The sequence below is a fragment of the Oncorhynchus masou genome, chromosome 25 (genome assembly GCF_036934945.1).
Source record: "Oncorhynchus masou masou isolate Uvic2021 chromosome 25, UVic_Omas_1.1, whole genome shotgun sequence".
NCBI lineage: Eukaryota > Metazoa > Chordata > Actinopteri > Salmoniformes > Salmonidae > Oncorhynchus > Oncorhynchus masou.
In genome coordinates this window covers 27,096,321-27,124,165 of record NC_088236.1, presented here as the reverse complement: position 1 = coordinate 27,124,165, position 27,845 = coordinate 27,096,321, and the positions used below count along the sequence as shown (strand labels likewise).

Here is a 27,845-nt window from a genome sequence, read left to right as displayed (position 1 = left end):
GGTGGGTAACCCCCGGAAGTCGCTAGTCAAAACAACAATACACTGGATTTATATCGATACATGGCAGATGAAGACGTTAGACTTTTTAAAATGTATTTTTAATATAACTAGGCAAGTTAGTTGAGAAGAAATTCTTATTTACAATGACGGACAACCCCTAACGACGCTGGGACAATTGTGCGCCGCCCTATGGGACTTCCAATCACGGCCGGTTGTGATACAGCCTGTAACGTTAATCGAAACAGGGTCTTGTGGTGACGCCTCTAGCGCTGAGATGCAGTGCCCGAGGCCGCTGCGCTACTCGGGAGCCCTGTTATGCCCAAGGCAGTCAAACTAAGAGGTTACTGTAACTGGATCGAGGGTTACATTCACGATGTACAAGGTAAGATGATGAATTTGTACTTTTTTCCGCAGCTAGCTTGGAAGCTAACGCAACTTTGTAGGTTGAAAAAGGTGTAAAGTTGGTATTTTAACGTAGCTTATTTGACCATATTACTGAATGTTTTCAGCTATTGCTACATAAAATCTTTGTAGCTAAGTATTTAGTTAATGTTCCCTGTTGTTGTGCATGCCATCTTGGTTCAAGTATGGGTTCAGTCAGGAGTGAGGCAGGCAGGTGTAGTTTGACAGCAATGTCACACATTGTCCTTACATTATTCGTACATAATTCAGGTTGATGCGGGTCAGTTAGGAAAGTAGGTGTTGTTATATAAATAATCTAATATAAAGCGTTACTAGCAGACCAAAGCTCTGGTTAAACCGGATGCCCTCAGATAACTCTAGGCCCAGTGTCTTCAGCCAAGTCTAGAGCCTGTGTGCAATGACATGATTATCCGAAGGACACACAGCTGCCATCACGCAAATATTACTCCCCTGTAAAACTACAAAGAGCATCCTGCAACACTAACGAGCTTAGAAGTGCCAAGATATCTCGCTGACATTGAACCCTGCATGCACTCCTGCAAAGACAGGAAACACCTGAGCCTAAAGCAGACATTACCAATATCCACGTTTCCTGGACACACATACATTACACGAAGCACTGTACACTCACACTCTACCCCCCCCCCCCCTACTGGCCGGGTGCCAAGAGCAAAGGACTTTGCTGTGCACCAATGGGGCCCGCTCTGGCTAGAGCAAGGCCCGCCTCCAACTCTTAAGGACCAGTCAGAAGACCAACACGACAAGACTCCACCTACATATTCCATGTATAAAATCTGCTGTGACCAATATCTAGGCCTCTTTTTCACCTGACTCCTTACCGGGTTATATGAACTAGATCCATGCACGTTAAACTGCGGGACAAGATATCTTTGATCAATAAACGGCCTTTTTGATACACCTGATTCCACTCTGTCCAGCGTGGTTGATTTGCATTCCCTCTCTAGTATGAAACACTAACAGTGTCAATTGAGTAATTCTGTTTCTATCTGCAAATTAGGATAATATTACTTTAGAAACAAACGGAAATGCGCTTGGATGCACGACTCGAAGTGTGGAGGTATCAGTGTTGCCAACTAATTTTCAGGTTAAGATGCGAGAAGCAGGTTGATTTGTTGCTAAATGACGTTGTGATGTCATTGCGTGATAACGTAAAACTGCGTCATTACGTAGAATACACAATAACGTTTCTCAAATTGACTGGCCATCTCGGCAAAAAATATGATTTGACATTTGTTCAGGTATAGACTCCCACTCTTTTCTGTACTTCTGGCTGTACAATTTTGATTGAGACATGTTGATTGATGTTGTAAGCTCTGTTCAAGATCAAACATTCGTGACCAACTATATTCATTGGGTTTGACTTGTTGAACCCATACTACTGCTGCTGCAGTCAGCCAACATAGCAATGTACTTAAAAACATTTTTAACAACAATTCAATACAGACAGTACATGAGGGAACACATGTATATATAGATTATAAACAATGGACAATTGAGCTAGGGGGTACAATATCACATTACAATTACACAGGGACCTTAAGGGACATACATACACTTACAATTCTACCAGCTTTTTTGATAGAGTATTTAACTGTCTTAAAATACAGTTCAATTTCTTGAATGAAGGTGTCACACAATCTTTGACAGCTAAAAGTTCATAATTTATTAATGTTAAGATATAGACCATACGCTTTGGAAAAGGATTGTATCACATTGATCGCTATGGGAATTTGGTTAGAGTCTTTCAGAAAAAGTGTAGTATCGTCAGCCAGCTGGCTTATAATAATTTCTTTACCAGCTATGGAAATACCTTGTACAGGACTATTATTTAAAGAATTTGTAAGAAGTTGGATGTTTAATAAAAACAGGTACGGAGAGATAGGACAACCTTGCCTAATTCCTCTCTTTAACTCAAATCGAGGTGAGGTGCCATATTTCAATTTGATAGGGCTGTTACCATTTGCATAGAGAGTCTTAATAGCCTTACAGAAAAAATCCCCAAAGCCAAGTCTCTCAAGGGAGTGGAAGAGAAACTGATGCTCTACTGTGTCAAATGCTTTATAAAAATCTAAAAATAATTTGAAGCTATCCTCAGGTATTAGGTCTGAGTAGTCAAGTATGTCTGACATTGTTAGAAATATGTCTGTTCCTCATGAAGCCAGACTGTTTCATCAATGATTGCATCCAGGACTTCTTTAATTATTTTTGCAGGTAGTAAGGCTAATATCTTATAGTCATTATTAAGAAGACAAATTGGACGCCAGTTATCGATGAGGAGCACTTATTTTTTAGGCTTAGGTATCAGTGTTATTAACCCCTGACTCATTGTAGGAGGGAGAAAATTGTTTTTAATACTCTCTAAAAAGACTTCAAATAGGAAGGGAGCTACTTGTTCAGAAGATAATTTGTAATGATGTAATTCCATCAACACCTGTTGATTTATTGTTCTTTAGATCTATGATAGACTCTATAATCTCTTCAACTTTTATTGGTTCATCACACTGTTTAGATTTGCAATGTACTGAAATTGCTGCTGGCCTGCTGCTGATGTCACGCACAATGCACTTTTGCAGCCAAACACGTGTGTTGTGACTTAGTGTGTGACAGAGAAAAATTGTTTTTGTCATTTAGAGGGAAAATACGTGCATTTTAGCATTTGAGTCACTTTTCAAAAGTTTTTGAATACATTTTTAAAAGTAGCTAAATTGGTTGCTCTGTGCTGTTTGAAAAGAAAGTTGCCAGGGTGGTCTGAAAAATTGCTAAATCTAGCAAAAGAATTGCTAAATTGGCATCACTGGGAGATATGTGTTTAATTCGTGTGCTAGGATGCCACGAACCGCAATCCAAAAATGGAAAGTACTGTATGTGTGTCAAATTGACCCAATTCCCATTTTCATCTGGAATAATAAAATGGTAATGTAATCCCTTAAATTACATCCCTTTATGTTATTTTCAATTAGATATAATAGACCCAAATTGAGTAATTTTGACCCCACCAGATAGTTACAATACTTAGCAGTATTTTCTTCAAACCCATCACTAGTGAAAATCCATATATCTATGCAATAATCAAACCTCTTAAGTTTTTAATTTCAGGCAAGCAGACTTTTTTTGCATTGTTTTGGGTTCTGCTTTGATTTAGCCTAAATTAATGCATTATGGAATTGTTTGTACAAACCATATCATTATCTGTTCTTTGTGTCCCTTATGGAAGGTTCTAGTAGTTGAAACGCATTGCAGTTGTTCGTCCTGATGTTCTAGTCTGACTGCACCCATATGTATTATTTTGTAAATATATTCTGTTAATAGTTCATTAAAGTTTGTCGCAATGTCCCGGCCGCCTACTTTCTTTGGATTTACTTGCCATTTAGGAGTCAATCTTCATCTCACTTTATGGTGTGTTGAAATAAATATTTTGTCTAACGTTACTTGTCTAACTCACTTATTTTTAAAACTTTTTTTCCCCCAGCTGCAGTTCTACTCTGAAAGTCCATTCATCATGGAGACTAAATGCAACTGCAAAGCTGGCCCGGGACAGTGCAACCATTCCCTTAGTTTACTGTAAACCATAGCTCATTACATTAAAATGGGCTACACATCTATTCCACCAACAGAAACCTAAACATGCTTGCCTCAAACATGGCACATCTGACGCGTACGTCAGGCCTGAAGTCAAAACATGTAAAAACAGTGAAATTATCGAAAGTAAAGCCACTGAGGAATAACAATGCACCTGCCAACAAGGTCCGCAGGACATGAGGGGATTGTGCCAAATATGTATTGTTCAGTCCCTACACCATTGCCCAGTAAATAGTTTGCTAGGAACCTTATGCAAAACCTTGCTGCAATAGGAAGCAACTGCCAGATATACACCTTGCTGGCCTCAAACTCCGAGCATACTTTTTTGTGAAATGCAACAATTATTTCCTTGAGAGTCTGAAAAGTTGGTGGACATGAAGTCCAAGTTGGACCAATACTCTTTTTTGAGCACTTCCTGCCAGCCGTGTGCAGGAATAAAGAAAAAATAAATCACACTGGTAGGTGGACAGGTGTGTCTCTGGTCAACACTCCAGTCCAGTTGGTGGCGGTAATGCACCTTAAAGTTGGTTGCCAACCGCCATATAAAATCCTCCTCAGAAGAAGGTGGAATGGTGATACCCTGGTGCCATGGTAATAATAAATACTGGTGTAGTTTATTCAGTGATGTACAGGACTGAACTTTGAAATGTTTGTAATTCCAGTTACTTGATTGAAGCTTAAAATATGTCTATAAATGAAGTTAATCTATTTGATTGAAGCTTGAACTTTTAATGAACTGTGAAATCATTGATGCTGGAGACATGTATTTTGATAATTAAATAGTCATGTTTGAAAAGCATTTGTCATGGTATTCTCAGGTAGAAATTCACTATATCAATCTATTGTACATCACAGAAATACAGGGTTCTCCCTTAAGCATTACAGTGGCTCTGTACATTGAGTATTAGACAAATGGATAAATGCTTACAATAAACAATTCTTCATTCATTCCCATATAGTGGAAGTGGGTAGAGCACAAGATACGTGTTCTTAAAAACAGTAGCTCTTGGAAAGTTGAGTACAGCACGTACAAACCACAGCTGGTTAACTGAACTGGCGAGTGTCAGGTGGATCACGCTATCAAATATGTCTTCTAAGCCTGGTAATCAGCTTTCAGGGAGTCAGTCTTTAACCACCGTGTACAACATGATGAACCTGGGATCACACTGGAAACTAAACTGTTGCCTTCTTAGTGAGTAATTCTCCTTTGCTAGCCAATCTATTTCATCACGCACTGCCTCCAGTGGCTCTTCCGTAGGCAGGGGCTTCTGTGTAATCATGCTTTGGGAATAGCAGCTCTGCAACCTGGCCAGCTCTAGGAGAGAAGGAGGGTCCGTCATGGTCTGGGACGGTGTGTCGGGGAGAAGGGCCTTGGTCAGGGAGGTGACCAAGAAACCGATGGTTACTCTGACAGAGGAGCTCTAGAGTTCCTCTGTGGAGATGGAAAAACCTCCCAGAAGGACAACCATCTCTTCAGCACTCCATCTATCAGGCATTTATGGTAGAGGTTCCAGACGGAATCCCATTGAGCACATCTGGGATCTGTTGGACCGGAGGGTAAGGGCTACGGCCATTCTCCCCAGAAATGTCTGGGAACTTGCAGGTGCCTTGGAGGAAGAGGGTGGTGGAAGGGGGTGGTAACATCTCACAGCAAGAACTGGCAAATCTAGTGCAGTCCATGAGGAGGAGATGCACTGTAGTACTTAATGCAGCTGGTGGCCACACCAGATACTGACTGTGACTTTTGATTTTGACCTCCCTTTTGTTCAGGGACACATTATTCCATTTCTGTTAGTCACGTCTGTGGAACTTGTTCAGTTCATGTTCCAGTTGTTGAATCTTGTTATGTTCATACAAATATTTACACACATTAAGTTTGCTGAAAATAAACGGTTGACAGTGAGAGGAAGTTTATTTTTTTTCTGAGTTTACTATCTTAACTAGCTTCCATCACACAACAACATGTTGGCTGGGCTTACTTCCGGAGTCATATGATTTCCCCAACCTCACTTTAATTTCAAAATGTCGCCTGAAGCGTGACTAAATGAAATGTTTGGTGCTGATGAAGTCTGCAAAGTTGAAGAAAGTGTGGAAAAGAATAACAATGTCAACCATAGATGTCGCACTGATCTGGTACAATACACAAGAAGATGGAACCTGAGACCCTACGGCGTGCCAGAGGTGAAGAATGAGGATGTGCGAGGGGAGGATATCAGCATCTGCCAAGAAGTTATGCCTGCAGATGAAGCTAATGTGAAATGGCTAGCTAGTTAGCGGTGGTACCTTGAAGTAGTGGTTCCCCTTGCCCTGCAAGGGCCGCGGCTTTTGTGGAGCGATGGGTAACGGTGCTTCGAGGGTGATTGTTGACGTGTGCAGAGCGCCTGGTTCGCGCAAGGGGACGGACGTAAAGTCTATACTGTGTTTCGTGATACCATCAACGTTGGTCGTCGCCTCGGCAAGAAGCAACAGCACAACGATTCAAGACCAAGCTGTATCATCATCCTCTTCACTGCCAGATTCTACAGGGATGCTGTCTGGAAAGCTGCTAGGAAGAACGCCTTCCTTCAGAGCCATGGTATGCGTTTCGCCGAGCATCTCAGCCCGGAGGACATAGAAAGAAGGAACAGGTTGTGGCCAACGATCAAGAAAGCACGAAATGAGGGAAAGGCTGCATACTTCGTCGGAGGACGAGGCTTCATCAACGGTTCAGAAATCCATATTCCTCTCTAAAGTCTCACCAGAAGGAACATAGATAATTCAACTGGTAGATAGTGTAAGGAAAAAATAAACTCAAATTGTTCTAATGTAATGACTACCCAGAAACAGTGTTGCATCTTTTTTGGCATTGTATTCATGTAAGAAAACTGTGGCAAGACATCAGTAGATTTATAATTGAACACATTTATGAAGATTTTACACTATTATGGAGAGATGTACTGCTTGGATTCTTGACCTACGATAGAAATAAGATGAAACATTTTATGTAATTAATTTATTCTTTTGGACAAATGTCATATTCACAAATGTAAATTTACAAACAAAACACCACATTTTCTTAACGTCAAAAAGAAATTTAACTATTTTAAGACAATTAAATACTCTACTAACAAAAAAGCTGTTAGAATAATAAGTGTTTGTATGTCCCTTAAGGTCCTTGTTTAATGTGATATTGTACCCCCTAGCCCAATTGTCCTTTGTATATTATGTATATATACACTTGTGTTCCCACATGTACGTCCTGTATTGATTTGTTGTTCATAAAAAAAAAGTCTCGAACAAATGACTTCCTGTACAGCTGTGTTTGGTCCGTCAAAAATCCAAAGATCCCAATTTAAGTTCCACTACGTTAGCTCCGAGAATATGCCGTGGTGCAGATCAGCGACATCTGAAAAGCTTATTCGGGAGTTCCTGTACTCTGGTACCATTGTCAGGTCAGACCTGAATGTTTTACAAGACCTTTCTTTTCGCGCATTAAATGTGTGATTGTGTCGGGGTTTAGCGAAGTGTGTTCAATGAGCTTGCTCTTTCTTAGTGCGCAGTTCGAACGACGTTTTTAAGCGGCGCACACACAAACGACGCCAAAGCAATCGAGTACTGTTGATCTGACTGCATCATTAACGACTTGACGGACTATTATGGGATTACCATACCATCTGTTAGCAAAATTCCAATATGTTTAGAGAAGTCTTTGTGCATTGTGTCGTAGTAGAGGATGTCAAAAAGAGCAATCTACAGTAGCTAACGTTTATAGGCAGATCTGTCTGTCATGTCGACAGGACTGCCTGTCGTTGGCTGGCGAACATGTGTCATGTTGAGCAAATGAAATTCGACTCATATCTAGTCAACAGGTTTATTGAGCTAAATTGGGCTCCGCTGCTGCTTTGGATACATTAGAGTTTGTTAGGTATGGACATACAATATATTCAGAGTAAGTAAAGGGAAACGCATTTGATGTCCCAACAGTTCAGCCTTTTCTATGAGACTGTCAATAATATGTAATCACTTTGGAATTTTTTTTCAGGAATAAAATTATGAAAAACTGGGGAGTCATTGGTGGAATAGCGGCTGCCATGGCTGCTGGAGTATATGTTCTATGGGGTCCAATTACAGACCGCAAGAAAAGGAAGAAAGGTAAGTTTGCTCAATGTCGGTTTTGGCAGTTAAATACGAGATCACTAATGTTAAGTAGGTGGATGTTTATGAGGGCCATTGACTGTATACTAAAAAAAGTATCCAACATAGGCATGGTACCAGGCCTGCTGAACCTGGGAAACACCTGCTTCATGAACTCTCTGCTCCAGGGCCTGGCAGCCTGCCCTTCCTTCGTCAAGTGGCTGGAGGAGTTCACTAGCCGCAAAGGTGTGTCAGAGGGCGAGCCAGAGAAGGACCCCAAACTTTCCACAACTCTCCTGCAGCTTCTCCAAGGTAGTGTTTGGTGATGGGCGAAGAAGGAATCAGAATCCCTGTACACTCAATTGTTAGACTCTGTGGTTGCAACCCAAGTGGCACCCTATACCCTATGGTGCACTACTTTTAACCAGGGCCCATGTAATGCACTATGTAGGGTACCATATGGGATACACTCAGACAGTACATTCTCTGATTCTTTAGCACTGTCAAACGACAACACTGGGGAGGATGTGCTGGATGCAGGGCGTCTGCTGGAGGTCCTTAGACTCTACAGGTGGCACATCAGTTCCTTTGAGGAACAGGTACGTTATCCTTACTTGTTAAGTATTTGTGAGCATTTTTTCAGAGCATTCAAGTCAAAATGATTGTCTTAAATCTGTTCCCCATAAAGATTCTGCTCCACGTTCAAAACAAATTAAAAGGCAGCCCTTCCAGTCGAAGCTCACATCCACTACAATACCATGGTACTTTCCAATGGAGCAGCAATAAATCCCCCTATGGATTTCACATGACTTGGCAGGGGTACAGCCATGGGAGGGCCTGGGAGAACCACCCACTGGGGAGCCAGGCCCAGACAATCAGAAAAAGTTTTTATTACAGACAGAAATACTCTTCAGTGCCCCCCCTCCCCCCCGACGATCCCTCAAGTGAAGAAGCCAGATGTAGAGGGCCTGGGCTGGTGTGGCTACACGTGGTCTGTGGTTGTAAGGCCGGTTGCACTTCCTGCCAAATTCTCTAAAATGACGTTGGAGGCAGTTTATGGTAGAAATTAACATTAAATTCTCTGGCAACAGTTCTGGTGGACATTCCTGCAGTCAGGATGCCAATTACACGTTTCCTCAACTTGAGACATCTGGCCTTGTGTTGTGTGACAAACTGCACATTTTAGTCACCTTTTATTGTCCCCAGCACAATGTGGATAATGTAATAATCCTGCTGTTTTATCAGCTTCCTGATATGCCACACCTGTCAGTTGGATGGATTATCTTGGCAAAGGAGAAATGCTCACTAACAGAAACAAATGTGTGTACAATATTTTGAGAGAAATAAGCTTTTTGTGCATATGGAATATTTCTGGGATTTTTATTTCAGCTCATGAAACACGGTACTAACACTTTACATGTTGCATTTTATATTTTTGTTCAGTCTATGACTGAGATATGTGGTCGTCCCACCTACATTTGGTCATGTAGTGTAGGTATGTGGACACCTGATTGTCGGATATCTCATTCCAAAATCATGGGCATTGTTATGGAGTTGGTTCTGCCATTTTCTGCTACAACAGCCTCCACTCTTCTGGGAAGGCTTTCTACTAAATGCTGGGACATTGCTGCAGGGACTTGCTTCCATTCATCCACAAGAGCTTTAGTGCGGTTGGGCACTGGTGTTGGGCGATTAGGCCTGGCTCGCAGTCGGTGTTCCAATTCATCCCAAAGGTGTTTTGTTTTTGTCAAGTTATTCCACACCGATCTCGACAAACCATTTCTGTATGGACCTCGCTTTGTGCATGGGGGCATTGTCATGCTGAAACAGGAAATGGGCCTCCCAAACTGTTGCCACAAAGTTGGAAGCTCAGAACCATCGAGAATGGCATTGTATGCTGTAGCGTTTAGATTTCCCTTCACTGGAATGAAGGGGCCTGAACCATGAAACCAGCCCCAGACCATTATTCCTCCTCCACCAAACTTTACAGTTGGCACTATGCATTGGGGCAGGTAGCGTTCTCCTGGCATCCGCCAAACCCAGATTTGTCCGTTGGACTGCCCCCATTCTCATCGACGTGGCTGTAGTGGAGCAGGTTGAGAGCTTCAAGTTCCTTTGCATCCACATCACCAACAAACTATCATGGTCCGAACACACCAAGACAGTTGTACCGGTACCCCTTGTATACATCCTAGATCTGAATGAATGGAATATTCTTATTAAATACTTTTTTCTTTCCATAGTTGAATGTGCAGACAACAAAATCACACAAATGATCAATGGAAATCAAATTTATCAACCCATGGAGGTCTGGATTTGGAGTGACACTCAAAAATAAAGTGGAAAACCACACTACAGGCTGATCCAACTTTGATGTAATGTCCTTAAAACAAGTCAAAAGGAGGCTCAGTAGTGTATGTGGCCTCCACGTGCCTCTATGACCTCCCAACAACGCCTGGGCATGCTCCTGATGAGGTGGCGGATGGTCTCCTGAGGGATCTCCTCCCAGACTTGGACTAAAGCATCCGCCAACTCCTGGACAGTCTGTGGTGCAACGTGGCGTTGGTGGATGGACGAGACATGATGTCCCAGATGTGCTCAATTGGATTCAGGTCTGGGGAACGGGCGGGCCAGTCCATAGCATCAATGCCTTCCTCTTGCAGGAACTGCTGACACACTCTAGCCACATGAGGTCTAGCATTGTCTTGCATTAGGAGGAACCCAGGGCCAACCGCACCAGCATATGGTCTCACAAAGGGTCTGAGGATCTCATCTCGGTACCTAATGTTAGTCAGGCTACCTCTGGCGAGCACATGGAGGGCTGTGCGGCCCCCCAAAGAAATGCCACCCCACACCATGACTGACCCACCTCCAAACCGGTCATGCTGGAGGATGTTGCAGGCAGGAGAACGTTCTCCACGGCGTCTCCAGACTCTGTCACGTGCTCTGTGTGAACCTGCTTTCATCTGTGAAGAGCACAGGGCGCCAGTGGCGAATTTGCCAATCTTGGTGTTCTCTGGCAAATGTCAAACGTCCTGCACGGTGTTGGGCTGTAAGCACAACCCCCACCTGTGGACGTCGGGCCCTCATACCACCCTCATGGCATCTGTTTCTGACCGTTTGAGCAGACACATGCACATTTGTGGCCTGCTGGAGGTCATTTTGCAGGGCTCTGGCAGTGCTCCTCCTGCTCCTTCTTGCACAAACGCAGAGGTAGCGGTCCTGCTGCTGGGTTGTTGGCCTCCTACGGCCTCCTCTACGTCTCCTGATGTACTGGCCTGTCTCCTGGTAGCGCCTCCATGCTCGGGACTACGCTGACAGACACAGCAAACCTTCTTGCCACAGCTCGCATTGATGTGCCATCCTGGATGAGCTGCACTACCTGAGCCACTTGTGTGGGTTGTAGACTCCGTCTCATGCTACCACTAGAGTGAAAGCATCGCCAGCATTCAAAAGTGACCAAAACATCAGCCAGTAAGCATAGGAACTGAGAAGTGGTCTGGTCACCACCTGCAGAACCACTCCTTTATTGGTGGTGTCTTGCTTATTGCCTATAATTTCTATTTCATTTGCACAACAGCATGTGAGATTTATTGTCAATCGGTGTTGCTTCCTAAGTGGACAGTTTGATTTCACAGAGGTGTGATTGACTTGGAGTTACATTGTGTTGTTTAAGTGTTCCCTTTATTCTTTTGAGCAGTGTATTTATTTTTTACTTAACACTTATTTTTCCCAACTGCTTTGTTGGTTAAGGGCTTGTAAGTAAACATTTCACCTGTTGTATTCGGCCCATGTGAAGTGTGACTCATCACTCCAGAGTCCAATGGCGGCGAGCTTTACACCACTCCAGCCGATTCTTGGCATTGTACATTGTGTTCTTAGACTTGCGTGTGGCTGCTCGGCCATTTCATGAAGCTCCCCACAAACCGTTATTGTGCTCATGTTGCTTCCAGAGGCAGTTTGGAACTCAGTAGTGAGTGTTGCGACTTACCAGCACTCTGCTGTCTTTTTCTGTGAGCTTGTCTGGCCTACCACTTCGCAGCTGAGCCTTTGCACCTAGACGTTTCCACTTCACAATAACAGCACTTAAAGTTGACCGAGGCAGCTCTAGCAGGGCAGAAATTTGGATGAACTGACCTGTTGGAAAGGTGGCATCCTTTGACAGTGCCACGTTGAAAGTCACTGAGCTCTTCAGCAAGGCCATTCTACTGCCAATGTTTGTCTATGGAGATTGCATGGCAGTGTGCTCAATTTTATACACCTGTCAGCAACGGTGTGGCTAAAATAGCTGAATCCACTAATTTGAAGGGGTTTCCACATATACACAAGTATCTTAGGATGAATGCACTAACTACATCACTTTGGATAAGAGCGTGTGTTATATGACTAAAATGTAAATGTGTAAGGTGTATTGGTTTAATCTCTCGTCCCTATTTACTTTTATTAGGATGCCCATGAGCTCTTCCATGTCCTCACCTCTTCCTTGGAGGAGGAGCGAGACCGACAGCCCAAAGTCACCCACCTCTTTGACATTCAGTCCCTTGAGGTACATTGTCACTCCCTTTCCTTTAATACTCATAGCCCTGCTAAGCTTAGTCTCTTTCAGCACAGTGTGTTTTTGATGTAAGTTAATTGTGTTTTTGCCTTCTGACTTATGTTCCTTTGTTTTTGTTATCAGAGTCTCCCAGATATAGATGATAAGACCTTAAGCTGCAAGAGTCGAGGTAAGAAAGCAAATAGTGGTGTGGAATATTTTACTAGAGAAGTAGTTTTTGGGAAAATAGGAAAACTACTTTTGCTCTTCCAGGCCCTCTTCATCCTTTACGAAGTCCTTGGAAGTTTCCACATCCTTTCCATGGCCGCCTAACAAGCAATATGGCTTGCAAGCGTTGCGAACAACAGGTGATTAATGTATTTGATTATTTTTCATAACACGTGAATATCAGATATTTGGCAGTGTACTGTCATTAAATCAGTGGTTTGTTTGTGCTTTTAATTCCTTTTCTTGTTTGCAGAGTCCAGTGCGATATGACTCTTTCGACAGCCTCTCCTTATCCATCCCTTCGCCGCAATGGGTAAGCAGAATGGGTGACAGGAGAAAAAAATACATGACGGAAACCTTCAAATCATTCAGGTGAAGGTTTTCCTTGTACCATTGCTGGTACAAATATCATTATGTGTACACCAAGGTTGCAGGAGCAAAAGCTTCCACGAGTTCAGGTAACCCTGTTCTACACGACTATGTAAAATAATAGCTTGTGAGCTACAGTATATGCAATGTGCTGATTATATTTCCCTTAGGGCTGGCCTATCTCTCTGGATCACTGTCTCCAGCATTTCATCTCTTCAGAGACCATTAAAGAGGTGGAGTGTGAAAACTGCACCAAGGTACTAGTCTTCACTTGGTTGGTTAAGATAAAGGAACTGTACTTCTGTGAGCCTATGGGTATGTTATTTTGGAGCTTTAGAATGAACCTTGTTTTGACATCATCTCTCCCGTCAGCTTCAACAAGGCACCTTGGTGAATGGGCATGTCCTGGAAAGCCAGAGGACAACCTTCATCAAACAGCTTAAACTGGGAAAGGTAATGGTCTTCCCCACTAACCATGTTTTTATGCAAGTAAAGTCAAAACGTATACAGAAGTTGCTGTGATAGACACAGGAAGTTTCGGCACAACTTTAGAAATGCAGTCGGATAATTTGTTCGTTCGACATGGTGGGATCTTTTTGTATTGGTAAAATTAATTATACAAGAAATGGCGGTGGAAACATCCTTCTGTGCAAATATTGATTAGATAGCCATCATATCGAAGTGAACTTTGAGTCACACAATATTATGGTGTGTGGTCCTCCTACGACTCAGGAAGCCATGCAGTTTATTAGACTATGCTGCCCTAAAAAAGCAAAACGCAGTAACTAAACATTTTTGACCAAATTCATAATCTGTTGTAATGGCCAGGTATATTATCTGATTTAATCTTGGCATTTAGTTTCTTGACAAGAACGAGCCAGTTGATCAGAATATATCATGGAGTATCAGAAATTCCTGTCGAGACAGAACAAGTAAGTTACTGCATTTTGCCTTTTGTAGTGCAGTGCAGATAAAACAAGTTATGAACTTCACAGGGTGGTGAAAGTGCATGGTGATGAGCTTGATGCTCCTTTCCAATAAATATCCAGGGTCGTATTTTCGGGAGTTGGAAATGCAATGGAAACACATTGGACTTTAGATTTTTATTCGGTACATCAATCATGTAACAAAGTGCTTATACAGAAACCCAGCCTAAAACCCTAAAGAGCAAGCAATGTAGATGTAGAAGCACGTTGGCTAGGAAAAACTCCCTATAAAGGCAGGAACCTAGGAAAAAAACCTAGAGGAGCCAGGCTCTGAGGGGTGGCCAGTCGTCTTCTGGCTGTGCTGGGTGGAGATAAGAGTTTATGGCCATTAAGGCCAGATCGTTCTTCAAGCTGTTCAAACGTTCATATATGACTCACAGGGTCAAAAAATAATCAGTGGTTGAAGAGTGCAACATGTCAGTGTCTCAGGAGTAAATGTCAGTTGGCTTTTCATAGCAGAGCATTGAGGTCAAGACAGCAGGTGCAGGAGAGATGGGGAGAGGGAGAAAACAACATGAAACGTACAGCAAAAAAGTACATTTTGTGTGCACTCCATCACACAATGATTTGTATCTGCAACAAGTCCGTTTGGTGGGAAAATGTGCATATTTTCATGATGCAGATTTTAGAATATTCACATGAAAATCTGTCACCAATTGGATGGAAACCTATCTATTGTGACCTACTTGATGATATGTGAAACAATTGCTGTGTACTAAATGGTTTCTCTGCTTTACTGGTATCCACTTGCACACATCACTATCAGATGCATTTGTGTCTGGCTTCAGGATATCCTTGTCCTCAGTTATGTGACATACTGTATACAGGTATATGACGGCGTGTTTTTGTGTGACTCCTCCTTCCAGCTCCCACAGTGTCTCTGTATTCACCTGCAGAGACTGACATGGTCTAATGAGGGTACGCCCATAAAGAGACAGGAACATGTCCAGATCTCAGAGTACCTGTCTATGGACCATTACAAACACCGCGCAACCATTCAGAGGCTCCAGGTCATCAACTTTACTCCCAAAACCATTAAAGCAGAGGATTCAGGAGAGGCTGCAGATAAGACCCCTCCCAATGGCAAAGGTACGGTGAAATCACTTAAATTGTCTTCCTGGAACTAAATTGCTTGTCTTATGACCTCTTACCCTTTCAGCTTGAGAGGACTGAGAACTGTCATGATTGTTCTTAGTGTGTTCTTGGAAATTGGCCTTAGATTATTTGTGATTTGTTTGAGGACAGATACTCTCATAATGTAATTGTTGTTTTACAAACCCTTGAAAGGCCTTGTACAACACTAAGATCATACTGTATTCTACTTATTTTCAGATATAGAACACCATAACAACAACAAGCCTCTGTCCAATGGAACCTGTTCGTCTGTCTTTCTCCATTCTCCTGGGTTGAACCCACAGGTCAACCTCACTTATGACTACAGGTAAACACAACCTGATAATCTTAAACAGCCTTTTCATATCAATAAAGAGAAGAACAATTATACAAACTCAGTAAATTGTCTTGGAATTATAGTGTGTACTCTGATAACACTTGAATACACCATGTCTCTCCACAGCTCCTCAGAATACCACTTTCAACTGATGGCTGTGTTGGTTCACCATGGTGACATGAACTCAGGACACTTTGTCACTTACCGCCGCTGCCCTCCCTCGCCCCACAGCCACTCTCCATTCAGCTCCCAGTGGCTCTGGGTTTCAGATGACTCTGTACGCAAGGCCAGTCTGCAGGAGGTGCTGTCCTCCAACGCCTACCTACTCTTTTATGAGCGGGTGAGACGGCTCCGTCTACTGTTGGAGGAGTAGAGCCCCGGAGCACTGAGCCAGACTGGACACCTACTCCCCTGCCAACCCATACCACCACAGCCATGTGTGCCACAGAAAACACCCCTCAGAAGTGTAATTCTCCTGTCCCAATGGCTTACCTGTAGGATTGTGCTTTAACAGTACGAAAGATTATGCTGCTCTACTTTGACCTCCTGTCATATTAAAATCATGAATGTCCCCCTCGTCTTTTACAGCGATTTAGGAGGCACTGCCTTTTAGATCCCAGAGATTGCCTACCTGTAGGAATGATTTGACTGTTCTCAAAAACATCTCAGAATACTGGTAGTCGTTTCACAAAAGATTTGCGTTACTTCAACCAAGATGTTTTAGGCTAAATGGGTGTTACTAGATTAGGAAATGTGGAGGTACTTGATATGTAATCACTGTCTTCAGCCATTTGTCTGGAAATAATCACTCAATATATCTTAATGTAGGTTTAATTAAAGTAATGCAATATTTCAATTGACATTGTATATAAGCTGCTGTATATTACATTTTTTCTATGGGTGTAACAAATTCAGAATACTGTAATAACGTGCAGGTGGTTTGGATTGTAGTCTCGCTCCACATGCCTGCAGACCATTTACTTTCATGTAGAATAATTTCTGCAGTTGTTGCACAAGATCTCATTGTATCAAGCTAATTTGTATATTGTTATTTTTGTTCATAAATGATATTGAAGCAACATGATAGTTTTACAACTCTTTTATAGAGCAGCGGAATTGGAATTGATAGCAATGGAACAAATTTGCCCCAAATATTGTCTGATTTGCCGAAGTGTTTAAAGTTGTGGTGGCAGTGTGTACAACTACACAATCTGTGTATTGCTCAACAAGCATACCAATTATAAATACTGCCATTTACTCACTCTCCTCCAAGTATTGAATTCGGATGCAACCTCTAAATAACCCTCTAACCCATTTTCTGATGAATTTGCACTAATGTATATTTTGAAGATTTGTGTGTGTGAGATCTGTCAAGAAGTTGATATTTTTCAAAGATGCAATTATGAAAATAAAAAATCTATAAGTAAAGAGTTACCACGACTGATTTATGAATTGGACCATGAACAAATTCAGAAACTAGTTGAATCAATATTGCAGTGGGGACAGTACGTCCCCTGACGTCAGCCACAATGAAGTGAGACTTCCAACGGACCATGTCTGACCCTCATTTCTTGCCATCTTGGAGGATGCGTCTGAAGGTAAGGTTGATGCGGGGTGTGAGGACCCTCTTGCGGGCTGGCAGGCAGTGGTACCAGTGGGTGTTTGTGGGAGAGTTCATGAGGAGCAGGCTTCCGTGGGCCAGTTCAAGCTTCACCGGGTTGATCTGCCGTCGGCACTGTTTTCCCCGTGAATCCCGGTGTCTGAAAACAAAGTCCCGGACCGCCCCCAGGGATACGGAGGCGATGGGACAGAGGGGGTCCAGTTCCCGCTCATCATCACGGTGCTCACCCATGTGATCATGTCCATCTTTGTACCTGAGAAAACCAGGAGCAGCTACAATGGAATCACAGTTGAACAGTCCTAGAGTGTATTTATTACACCGAAACCGTTTACTCCAAACAGAAAACGTTTTGCAACGAAAACTAGAGTTTCTATTGGACAAATTCAAGTAGGTCTCTCCCTGTTTTGCTTCTATTTGCTTCTTAAACGGTAAACTGTTTCCGTTGCAAGACATAATGAATACACCCCTGTAGATGTAGAATCTTCTATAGCAGTGTAGACAGACTCACCTGTTAATCAGGACGAAGTTGAAGGTTTGCCCTGTTGCCTTTGTAACAGCATCACGAATGTACTCCAAGGTTGGAGTCCACGGGCTAGCCTGAAGACTCACTCCAGAATAGGTGTAGGTTAGTCCTGCGTCCCCACAAGACGCCTGCTTTCTGGGGACATTGTAAACCTTCCCAAACACCTGAATCTTTGTTTTATCTCCTGTAACAAAATAAGAATGGCTCATCTACATACCAAGAAGAAATGTATCTGAACTGTCTATGAATTGAGTGTGACAATTGTATACCTGTGAGGTAGACTACCTCCTCCTCCAGCTGTGTGTAGAGGCAGTCTGCTTCCTCTTTAGGAAAGAGTAGAGCATAGTCACAGTCCAGTCCCTCTGCTTCAATCTTCTGCCAAGACTGAGAGAACTCGGTCAAATAGGCATCCTCCTTCACATCCTCCTTTACAATCCCCTGATTGCATTCTTCCTCTTTACATTTTTTCCACACAGGATCTCTCTGTTCATCTGTTGTCCCATCAATATAGCGCTTCCTGGTTTGACTCACAAATGTATCCATCAGCCACCTTCTTGCTCTGTGCTCACCAACATAAGAAAACTTCCTTGTAATAATGTCCTAAACCAAGAATGAAAAGAGAACGCAGGAGTACGGATAACAGGAGGAATAGGCCTACAGATAAACGTATAGCATAGGATAATTAATTACTAAATACGTGAGTAGAAAGTTTACAACATATCACTATACTTGGCCATTACAGTTTAATACCTTGCTAATCTCAAGTATGAACATTGAACTATAACCATTGACATAAACAGGTACAAAATGCACACTATGATGGACAGTGCCACCAGGGGTCCTTGGGACATCCCTACCCTTAAACCCTAACCATTACCTTAACCTCTACCCTTACCCAGCGTTTCCCAAAACTCGGTCCTGGGGACCCCAAGGGGTGCACTTTTTTGTTGCTGTTGCCATAGCACTACACAGCTGATTCAAATAATCAATTTATCAAAACGTGCATCCCCTGGGGTCCCCAGGACCGAGTTTGGTAAACACTGCCTTAACCATTTTAAATTTCAACTTCAATGGTTGGTCTTGGTGAATGGGTTGGCATATAAAGTGAACGTCTAGCAACCCAAAGATTGTGTGTTCAACTCTCATCATGGACATCTTTAGCATTTGAGCTAATTAGCAACTTTTTAACTACTTAATACGTTTTAGCTACATTGCAACTACTTCGCATGTTAGCTAACCCTTCCCTTAACCCTGACCATTTTAGCTAACCTTTAAAACCTAACTCCTAAACTTAACCCTAACCCTAGCCTAGCTAACATAACATTGCACTTTTTGCAAATTCGTAAGATATAACACGTTTTGCACATGTATTATATTGTACGTTTTGTAAATTCATAACATATAATTCGAATTGTAATTTGTAACATATTATACGAAATGGGTGATGGACAGCCACAAATTAATACATATCATACTAAGCAGTGTGTTCCAAATTACGTACAGAATAATACTAAATTCTCTGAGACCATGTTGGATAGCGGCGACCATACTATGACCGAAACCCTGCGCGTTCACCTTATTATACGTCATCGCAAGTTGGCGGGAAATGTCTGTCAGAGAAGTGGTTCAAAACAAGCGGGACTGTGTTAGTGCTGCTGAACAATAAGGAAAGCGAGCTCTAAGTCAACTACTACCAAATTAATCAAGGTTACTAAAATGATAGGGCAGAAAACTATCAATTATTTTTTTTCGCCCATTTCGAAGAAGAGAGCTTCGGAAGGGGAACATGAGAGAGAGGATACCCAAGAACATGTGAGAATTAGCGCACTATTCATTTATAATAATTGTTTTGCACGCGAGCTGCATGAATACAAAACGGTGCAATTGTGTAACTATTTTAGGTAGCTAACATTCTGTACATTACAACTTTTACCTAAAGTTGCATGTATACACATTGAAATCAGGTTATATACTGTTTCACCAGCACGTACCTTGTTGTCTTGACGCTGTTATTACAATCTGCTTGCTAACTAACAAAATAATTGATTCAATTGTTATTTTATGTGATAACATTGAAAAGACCATACAACATGGGTTTCAAACCAGTATTCTGAACCATGTTTGACCGTAACACACAAATCCCGCGATATCTTTACCATCAGCGATCACAGGGGGTGGCGTCACTGTTTAGGAAATTTCGTAGTAGATTTAGAACATGTTGCTAGCTGGCTAAAATGCTTGCAATGAATGTACCATATTTGAGACGTTCTCCAATAATGTTTTTAGCTGCACCATTAACAGCTACACGTGTTTCACCAACCTTGCATTTTGCTCAATATACCAAGGTTGGACGGGTGAAGAAGCTGAAGCTATCAGGCAACGGAACGATGGAGTCACCCCCTTCTCCACTGTGTCCAGAACTGCTGGCCCGAATCGCCAAAAACAAGCAAGCTGCGTTGGAGAAACTGTCCGCCAGTAACACACCGGATGAATTTGGGGAGAGTTGGAGAAAGAGTTTGGTCTCTGAGTTTGGAAAGCCGTATTTCATAAAGGTAAGATGAGTCTACCCACACATAGCTACATCGTACACATTATCATACATGTGCATAACCAAATTCCCTTCGCTCCTTACTGTTTCAGTTGATGTCTTTCGTTGATGGAGAGAGGAAACTGAACACTGTCTACCCACCCCCTCAGCATGTTTTCACCTGGACACAGATGTGTGACATCCAAGATGTAAGTTTAGGTTTTTGACAACAATGGCACATATACAGTTTTTCATATTAAGGGGCAGAACCCGCTAATGTACAGGATGAGCCAACTCATAGGGTTAGACTGGACAAGTTATTTCCAGGGGGAAGAACCACTGCACTGCCCATAATGTTCAGAGCCATTTCTCCTTGGTACAGGTCAAGGTTGTAGTCCTCGGGCAGGACCCATATCACGGTCCAAACCAAGCCCATGGATTATGTTTCAGTGTGCAGAGACCTATCCCACCTCCACCCAGGTAGCCTACAGTATTATTACGTTGTAGACCATGTTGAACATATCCAGGCAAGGGGAATATGTTTCCTGCAATAAAATGTATGGTGTAATACATACAGTGCCTTTTTTGTCAATGATCTACACAAAATACTTGAATGTCAATGTGGAAGAAGAATTCTAACATCAAAAAAATTTATATATATATATATATATATATATATATAAAACCTGTCTTGATTAGATATGTATTGACCAAGGGGGTTGAATACCAGTTAGAATCACCTTTGGCAGTGACTACAGCTGTGAGTCTTTTTATTTTATTTTACCCCCTTTTTCTCCTCAATTTCGTGATATCCAATTGCGATCCTGTCTTGTCACTACAACTTCCCAACAGGCTTGGGAAAGGCGTAAGTTGAGTCATGCATCCCCCGAAATATGACTCGCCAAACCGAGCTTCTTAACACCAGCTCGCTTAACTCGGAAGCCAGCTGCACCAATGTGTCGGAGGAAACACCATTCAACTGACGACTGAATTGAATGGTGTTCATTGCTCAAAATAGTATGCGGAATCATCTGGGTATGTGTGCAACAAAAGTTCAACATTCACCTTCTGCTACCATTTCTGTCAAGCCGTCTACACATACAGTTTGACGCATACGTTCAACGTAAGCACCACACAACGCACTGCAACTGCCTCTGCAACGCCATGCTGCCAGGCAAATGCAGTGTTCCATTGGAAATGAATGTACTTCTGGTGTACCAAAATGCAATGATGCTGTCGGTGTGATCGAGGTGTAAAAATTAATCTTTCACTCAGCTCTTTACATGCGCACAGCCCCCAGCCAGGCAGTGCGAGGTGGAATAGGCTAAATAGGATTTGTCGTTCTTTGTCTTGGTGCGATTTAATTTACCAACTATGAAACAAAACGGCAGAAATACTTTGAAGACAGCTACTGCACCATTTATTTTAATATAAATGTGATCCTACTTGACTTTTTATTCACATGTGAGTGAAATGCTCACACTGTTGAGCCCTGACCATCTGTCAACGTGGTTGGTGAAATAGACATCTTACACACCAATGCCAAAATCTACCCTCATTTGGCAGGTGGCGGGTGTTAATTTTAGGCCCTGGTTGGGTTGGATTTGCCCCAAACATAACGCTTTGTGTACGGGACATGAAGTTCATTTCTTTGCCATTTTTTTTTTTTTTTTTTTTTTTTGCAGTTTTACTTTAGTGCCTTGTTGCAAACAGGATAAATGTTTTGGAGTATTTTTATTCTGTGCAGGCTTCTTTCTTTCCACTGTTTAATTAGGTTAGTATTGTGGAGAACCACATTGCTTATAGATCCTCAGTTTTCTCCTATCACAGCCTTTAGTGTCTTTAACTATTTTAAATTCCCTATTGGCGTCATGGTGAAATCCCTGAGCGGTTTCCTTCCTCTCCGGGCAATTGAGTTAGTGACTTTGTATTGACTAGGTGTATTGATACCAGTGGAGGCTGCTGAGGGGAGGATGACCCATAATAACGGAGTAAATGGAATGGCTTCAAACACAAGGAAACCATGTGTTCTATGTATTTGATAATATTCCACTAATTCTGCTCTAGCAATTACCATGAGTCTGTCCTCCCCAATCAAGGTGCCACCAACCAACTCTTATTGATACACCATCCAAAGTGTACTTAATAACTTCACCATTCTTTAAAGGATATTCAATGTCTACCAATAGGGGCCCTTTGTGAGGCCTCCCTGGTCTTTGTGTTTGAATCTGTTTGAAATTCACTGCCTGACTGAGGGACCTTAGGTAATTGTATGTGAGATACAGAGATGTAGTAGTCATTCAAAAAATCATGTTAAACACTGTTATTGCACACAGTGAGGGCATTTAACTTATTATGTGACTTGTTAAGCACATTTTTTTCTCCTGAACTTATTTAGGCTTGCCATAACAAAGGAGTAGAATACTTATTGACTCAAGACATTTCAGCTTTTCATTTGTAAAAAATTATGAATAAATCAAAAAACATAATTCCACTTTGACATTATGGGGTATTGTGTGTAGGCCAGTGTAAAACAAAATCTACATTTTTGATAAATGTTTTAATTCAGGCTGTAACAACAAAATGTGGAGAAAGTCAAAGGGTGTGAATACTTTCTGAAGGCACTGTATATTTATCTGTGTGAAGGACATTTGGCTTTTTTGCCTTTTTTTATTCGGTATTGGTTTTAGTTTTTCATATCATTAAAACAGTTGCCACATTGTCAAATGTATTGCCTCTTCTCTTTTTCAGCTTGTTGAATATGTACAAAGAATTGGCGTCTGATATAGAGGGCTTCCAGCACCCTGGACATGGAGATTTAACTGGATGGGCTAAACAAGGTACTGTAGGCACAATAGTCTAGCACACGTGTCTCAGGAGGGCATAATGTCTGCAGGTTTACGCTCCTCCCTTCTGCCTTATTGATCAGTTAAAGTCATTGATTAGTTAGGAACTCCCCTTGCCTGGTTGTCTAGGTCTTAAGTGGACACTAATTGAAAGCAAAATAAAGAAAGCCAGTAGAGAGATGAGCCCTTGAGGAATTGAGTTTGACTAGGGCTGGGCGGTGTACTGTATTTTACAATATGCCGGTATCGATGCACGGACCGGTTTGGATTCCACTTTATTTTCTATAATGTTATTTCAATGTAAAAAAAATTTTTTATATGAATATTGTTTGTGAAATGTGAGACGCTACTCCACCGTGTGTCCGTTTTTATAGTTTACTCCACTACTTGAGTCGTCTCTCCTCTATCTCATTCCGCTTTCCACACAGACCAAGCCCTGCCCCGTCACTCAAGGAGCACAGTTGTTTTTGCTCGACCAAGAGACCACTTGCTTGATCCAGTCTGCATGGTCAATGCCGCACATGGAACACGATGTTGATAACGATGCTGATTTCCACTTTGCGTCTTAATATATTCCACAAGCGTAATATAATTACACAATTAGCTTGTATCGTACTGTGCAACTTAGAAAGTTGTGGCTAAAATAAATAGTTTTAGCCTCTAATGCTAATTGCTAGCTAGCTAATAAATGTACTGAGTCAGAGCAAACGCAGTTAGCTAATATAGCCTGATTCCATTGATTGTGTAGGCCTAAATCAACATGTTTGTGCAACATTATCTTCTAAATTAAAGAGTTATATGCAAAGCATGAATGCTATTTAAAATTTGTATTGGCGGATCGCAACCAACGGAACGGTGCTTGCACCGCCACCTACTGTACTGGAGTGTGATGCCTGTTATGCCCCCCCCATTCATTTATTTCTCAGATCAAGCCCTTTGTTTCCGCCTACTGTTAAAGACTGTGAATTCATTACACTTTGTGAATTAAAAGGGAAAAGAAATTGCTTTACACCCATTAACCTCACCACTATTCCACTAATTGTCCCTTTCTGATCCTACGGGACACGATCATTCAACACACTTTGTAACTCCTCTGCAGTAAAATCTATTTCCCTGCAGCTGCCACCACAACATCTATATTCTGTGGTTGACATTCCATTTCTGCAGGACAGTTGATAACCAATGGCTATGAACGCTAAGAAGCCAATCTTACTGAAGTACATGTCATTTCTATTACTCTCCATTGGCCTCCGCTTACTCTCAGGGAACCTCTTAGGATCACTCGCCCTGGACCCATCTTCCACTACTACTCCCTTCACAGCCTCAACATAAGACACCTTCTGTACTCCTCTGGCCCAGTCAACCTCGACCTGCCTTTCTCTCACCGGACTCTTCTGATCTCCAGCAACATTAAAACACAGCTTTTTCCACAGATATTACACATGTCTTTGTCTCGTGCCCTTCTTTAGGAATCTCCCTCCTACACACTGCTGCGACATGACCATAAGCTTAGCACCTACAACACTGATCGGTTTGGGACAAAAGCTCCCACATGATAACTGACACATCCTAACTTGACTTTGTTGTGAAAGGACTGCATTAAAACTCAGCAGGACAAACTGTGTCTTCTGTTTCGCCACGCTCTCCACCAGGTCTGCTTCGCACCAAATGGCGGTTGTCACAGACACCAGGAATCTTTAATTTCAGTTGATCCTCAACACTTTACGTGATTCCACTTATCACTCCTTTTAGCGATGCCCTGCTCCTGAGAGCAAAGCAAGTCTTTTCCCGTGGTGCGGAGCGCCAGGTCCTTCTGGACGGACAACACACAAAAAAGCATTGAGTCCACTTCAAGGTACTTTCACAGATTCAACAGTCCCCAAACTCTTCTCCACCCAACCTGACACCACATATGAATCAGCCAGAAGGCAAGGATCCATTCTCTCAATCTCACTCACTGGGCCACAATGATCTTTATCATCATTGGGACAAAGCTCGACCTCGACGATCTGCCACCGCAGGTAATTCATTCTCTCTCGTCAGGTAAAATTTCTGAGCTACTGTGGTATGTTTTTTTTGCTTTTTGTACTTGATGTCAATCTTCTTCACCATACTGCTTCCCTCTACACTCCACTCCTTTCCTTCTTCCTCACTGTCCAATTCCACATCTCCATGCTCTTTCCGGTCCATCCTCTGTAGTAGAAAACTGTTCAAATGGTTCTTGTTTCTTGAAATTTGTCATCATGTCCGCATGAATAGAAGTAGCAACGATTTTTTTTTTTTTAATGTAGTCAAAGATTATAGGGTCCCCAATGAAACACTAACCAACACATTGGTTACTACCCTATCACAATAACTCATCATTCTATTTCCATTCCAACAGTTCACCCAAGTGTTTTGATGTAAATTGCTAGTCAAATTGCAATTGCAATATTTGGTTAAAACTAAGGCCAAGATTGTTTTGCCCATATCATGCAACCCAATGTGGACATGATCTCAAATGGGTGCAGGAAATGCAGAAATGGATGAAAATACTGAATTATTTTTGGTTGAAGTTTGTTTTACACTGTTCAACTCATTCAGAATGGAGAAAGACCATTCTCTTAGAATGTATGTGTTGCCACCTTAGGGTCATGCACTACTCATAAAGGAAATGTAGAACGTTTTATTATTCCAAAACATCAAATACCGTCCCAATTTTGTGTGATATATTTTGGCAATATAGGCCAGCCCTAAGTTTGGCACCCCTGGTCTAGCAAGTTTGGCTATAGACATACAGTATAAATATCATAGACTCCTAATACAATATCTTAGGACTGTCATGAATGCAGGCACTATTCAGGATCATGCAGATAATCAGAACAAGTAAATTGAAGTATGAATTGGACATTGATGAACTTCAATGCCTTGATGTGCAGTTATCAGGAGCTAACTGGCATAATGCTTCTCTTTCCAGGTGTCTTGCTGCTCAATGCTGTGCTGACCGTCCGAGCTCACCAGGCCAACTCTCACAAAGACAAGGGCTGGGAAACTTTCACTGACGCTGTGGTGCAGTGGCTCAGCTCCAACCGGGAGGGCCTCGTCTTCATGCTGTGGGGGGCCTATGCTCAGAAGAAGGGAGCAGCTATTGATAGGGTTGGTTAAATGTAATATTGTTTTAATAGTGAAACAAACACTTTTCTATCCTTGACACAATCCACTGACCTCAGCTTAATGGTCTTTTGTCTTTATCCTCTGTAGAAACGTCACCATGTCCTTCCCACTGTACACCCCTCCCCTTTATCTGCTCATCGAGGCTTCTTTGGATGCAAGCACTTTTCCAAGACCAATGAGTTGCTGGAGAAATCAGGGAAGGAGCCCATAGACTGGAAGGCACTTTGAGATGTCCTACACAGCCTTATTTTCATGGTGGGGGTTCCAAAATTCAACTAACTAGATTCATCACTACTGCTACCAAACCATAAGCTTATGGTATTATTTTTGTTATCAAATATCTGGGTGACATGTTTGTAAATGTTTACTGCAGTGGGCAAGTTCATACTAATTTCCTTTATTGGCAGATTATAGTTTTCACTCTGGTTTGCAGTTTGCACCCTTTTTAAAATTTTATTGGATTTGATCTACATTCAAGCAAAGTAATACCTCAACAAGTATTACTGTGTCAAAACATAGCAGTTATATCAAGGTTTCCCAAACTCCGTCCTGGCCCCACCTCTGGGTGCACATTTTGGTTTTTGCCTTAGCATCACACAGCTGATTCAAGTAATCAAAGCTTGATGAGCTGGTTATTTGAATCAGATTTCTTTTTAGGAAACCCTGAGCTAAATGTGGCTGGTCTGTAAATATGTAATTATTCTGTTCTTGATTTTTAGTACTTTTTTTATTATGCTTTTCTACTTTAAAAATAAACGTACTGTTATTCAAGGCTGTTTTATGATACTGTAGTCAATATGAGAAGAATCTATTTAGAATGTTTCCTCTGGGGTTGATGTCTCTGTCAGGGTTTCCCAAACTCAGTCCTGGGGACCTCATGGGGTGCATGTTCTGTTTTTTCCCTAGCAATAGAGTTGATTATGAAATATTCAACTATTCATAAAGTTTTGATATATTTCAATCAGCGGTGTAGTGCTAAGGTACCCCTTGGGGTCCCATAACCGAGTTTGGGAAATTATGCTCTAAGTTGACATGATTAAAATTTAAAAGGTAATGTGCCGCATGAAGTGTGGGGGGGTTCGATTGCCCGGTGTTTTGCACCAGTTGAAAGTTGATTGCATTTGTTTTGGAACCGGGTTGCCTCACGGATTTGAGCCTGGTGCCCAATTTTATATGTAATGTAAGTGCTTTAATGTGTTTGGACCCCAGGAAGATTAATGGGGATCCCTAATAAATACAAAGCCCACAGCGAATAATGAAAAGGATTCTGTTTTCAAATGCAAAACTCATTGCTTTATCTGTCTTCCCAATGAACACTTGTTGACAAAATGGCCGAGCGGTGCAGATTAGTGTTCGATATGGGAAGGTGCTCCTCCCTCACCGTTTTTGCACTTTCACTGTCACGTACCATACATGGACAGTTTAGCGTAATCGAATCCGCCCACTGTCAGGTTACGTTCCAGACCTTGAGT

General features: G+C 42.0%; 3 protein-coding genes across 9 annotated transcripts; 2 read left to right on the top strand and 1 right to left on the bottom strand.

Moving 5' to 3' along the window:
- On the top strand, positions 1-17,137 carry LOC135514014 (ubiquitin carboxyl-terminal hydrolase 30-like). Of its 5 annotated transcripts, none has more exons than XM_064937127.1 (13): positions 1-382; positions 8,045-8,154; positions 8,266-8,448; positions 8,635-8,735; positions 12,584-12,682; positions 12,815-12,860; positions 12,944-13,038; positions 13,152-13,211; positions 13,438-13,524; positions 13,640-13,720; positions 15,120-15,342; positions 15,586-15,694; positions 15,830-17,137. In XM_064937127.1, exons 2-13 carry the CDS (start codon positions 8,055-8,057, stop codon positions 16,074-16,076), a joined length of 1,431 nt encoding a protein of 476 aa, XP_064793199.1. In that variant the 5' UTR covers positions 1-382; positions 8,045-8,054; the 3' UTR covers positions 16,077-17,137. The 5 variants fall into 5 exon arrangements, with proteins under 5 accessions (XP_064793199.1, XP_064793197.1, XP_064793201.1 ...); XM_064937125.1 differs by lacking the exon at positions 1-382 and adding an exon at positions 7,358-7,454; XM_064937129.1 differs by lacking the exon at positions 1-382 and adding an exon at positions 7,382-7,441.
- On the bottom strand, positions 17,128-19,973 carry alkbh2 (alkB homolog 2, alpha-ketoglutarate dependent dioxygenase). 2 transcript variants are annotated; one of them, XM_064937134.1, is made up of 4 exons: positions 19,839-19,973; positions 18,117-18,447; positions 17,833-18,031; positions 17,128-17,577 (listed from the first exon to the last, which is right to left on the bottom strand). In XM_064937134.1, the coding sequence occupies exons 2-4, from the start codon at positions 18,388-18,390 to the stop codon at positions 17,268-17,270; spliced, it is 783 nt and encodes a 260-aa protein (XP_064793206.1). In that variant the 5' UTR covers positions 18,391-18,447; positions 19,839-19,973; the 3' UTR covers positions 17,128-17,267. The 2 variants fall into 2 exon arrangements, with proteins under 2 accessions (XP_064793206.1, XP_064793204.1); XM_064937132.1 differs by having other exon boundaries at positions 18,117-18,406.
- unga (uracil DNA glycosylase a) lies at positions 19,444-27,144 on the top strand. 2 transcript variants are annotated; one of them, XM_064937131.1, is made up of 7 exons: positions 19,444-19,659; positions 20,193-20,399; positions 20,488-20,583; positions 20,757-20,854; positions 23,126-23,214; positions 26,177-26,355; positions 26,461-27,144. In XM_064937131.1, the coding sequence occupies exons 1-7, from the start codon at positions 19,564-19,566 to the stop codon at positions 26,599-26,601; spliced, it is 906 nt and encodes a 301-aa protein (XP_064793203.1). In that variant the 5' UTR covers positions 19,444-19,563; the 3' UTR covers positions 26,602-27,144. The 2 variants fall into 2 exon arrangements, with proteins under 2 accessions (XP_064793203.1, XP_064793202.1); XM_064937130.1 differs by lacking the exon at positions 19,444-19,659 and having other exon boundaries at positions 20,001-20,399.
- Positions 27,145-27,845: the final 701 nt, after the last annotated feature.

Bases quoted from the DNA above. Each gene is read 5' to 3' on its own strand.
- alkbh2 (XM_064937134.1), bottom strand. From the start codon at position 18,390: ATGGATACATTTGTGAGTCAAACCAGGAAGCGCTATATTGATGGGACA. The intron at 18,032-18,116 runs GTATACAATTGT...ATTTTGTTACAG, and splicing joins GGAGGTAGTCTACCTCACAG to GAGATAAAACAAAGATTCAG. The intron at 17,578-17,832 runs GTGAGTCTGTCT...TGGTTTTCTCAG, and splicing joins AACTTCGTCCTGATTAACAG to GTACAAAGATGGACATGATC.
- unga (XM_064937130.1), top strand. From the start codon at position 20,082: ATGCTTGCAATGAATGTACCATATTTGAGACGTTCTCCAATAATGTTT. The intron at 20,400-20,487 runs GTAAGATGAGTC...TTACTGTTTCAG, and splicing joins GAAAGCCGTATTTCATAAAG to TTGATGTCTTTCGTTGATGG. The intron at 20,584-20,756 runs GTAAGTTTAGGT...TCCTTGGTACAG, and splicing joins AGATGTGTGACATCCAAGAT to GTCAAGGTTGTAGTCCTCGG.
- LOC135514014 (XM_064937125.1), top strand. From the start codon at position 7,384: ATGCCGTGGTGCAGATCAGCGACATCTGAAAAGCTTATTCGGGAGTTC. The intron at 8,449-8,634 runs GTAGTGTTTGGT...CTGATTCTTTAG, and splicing joins TCTCCTGCAGCTTCTCCAAG to CACTGTCAAACGACAACACT. The intron at 15,695-15,829 runs GTAAACACAACC...GTCTCTCCACAG, and splicing joins AACCTCACTTATGACTACAG to CTCCTCAGAATACCACTTTC.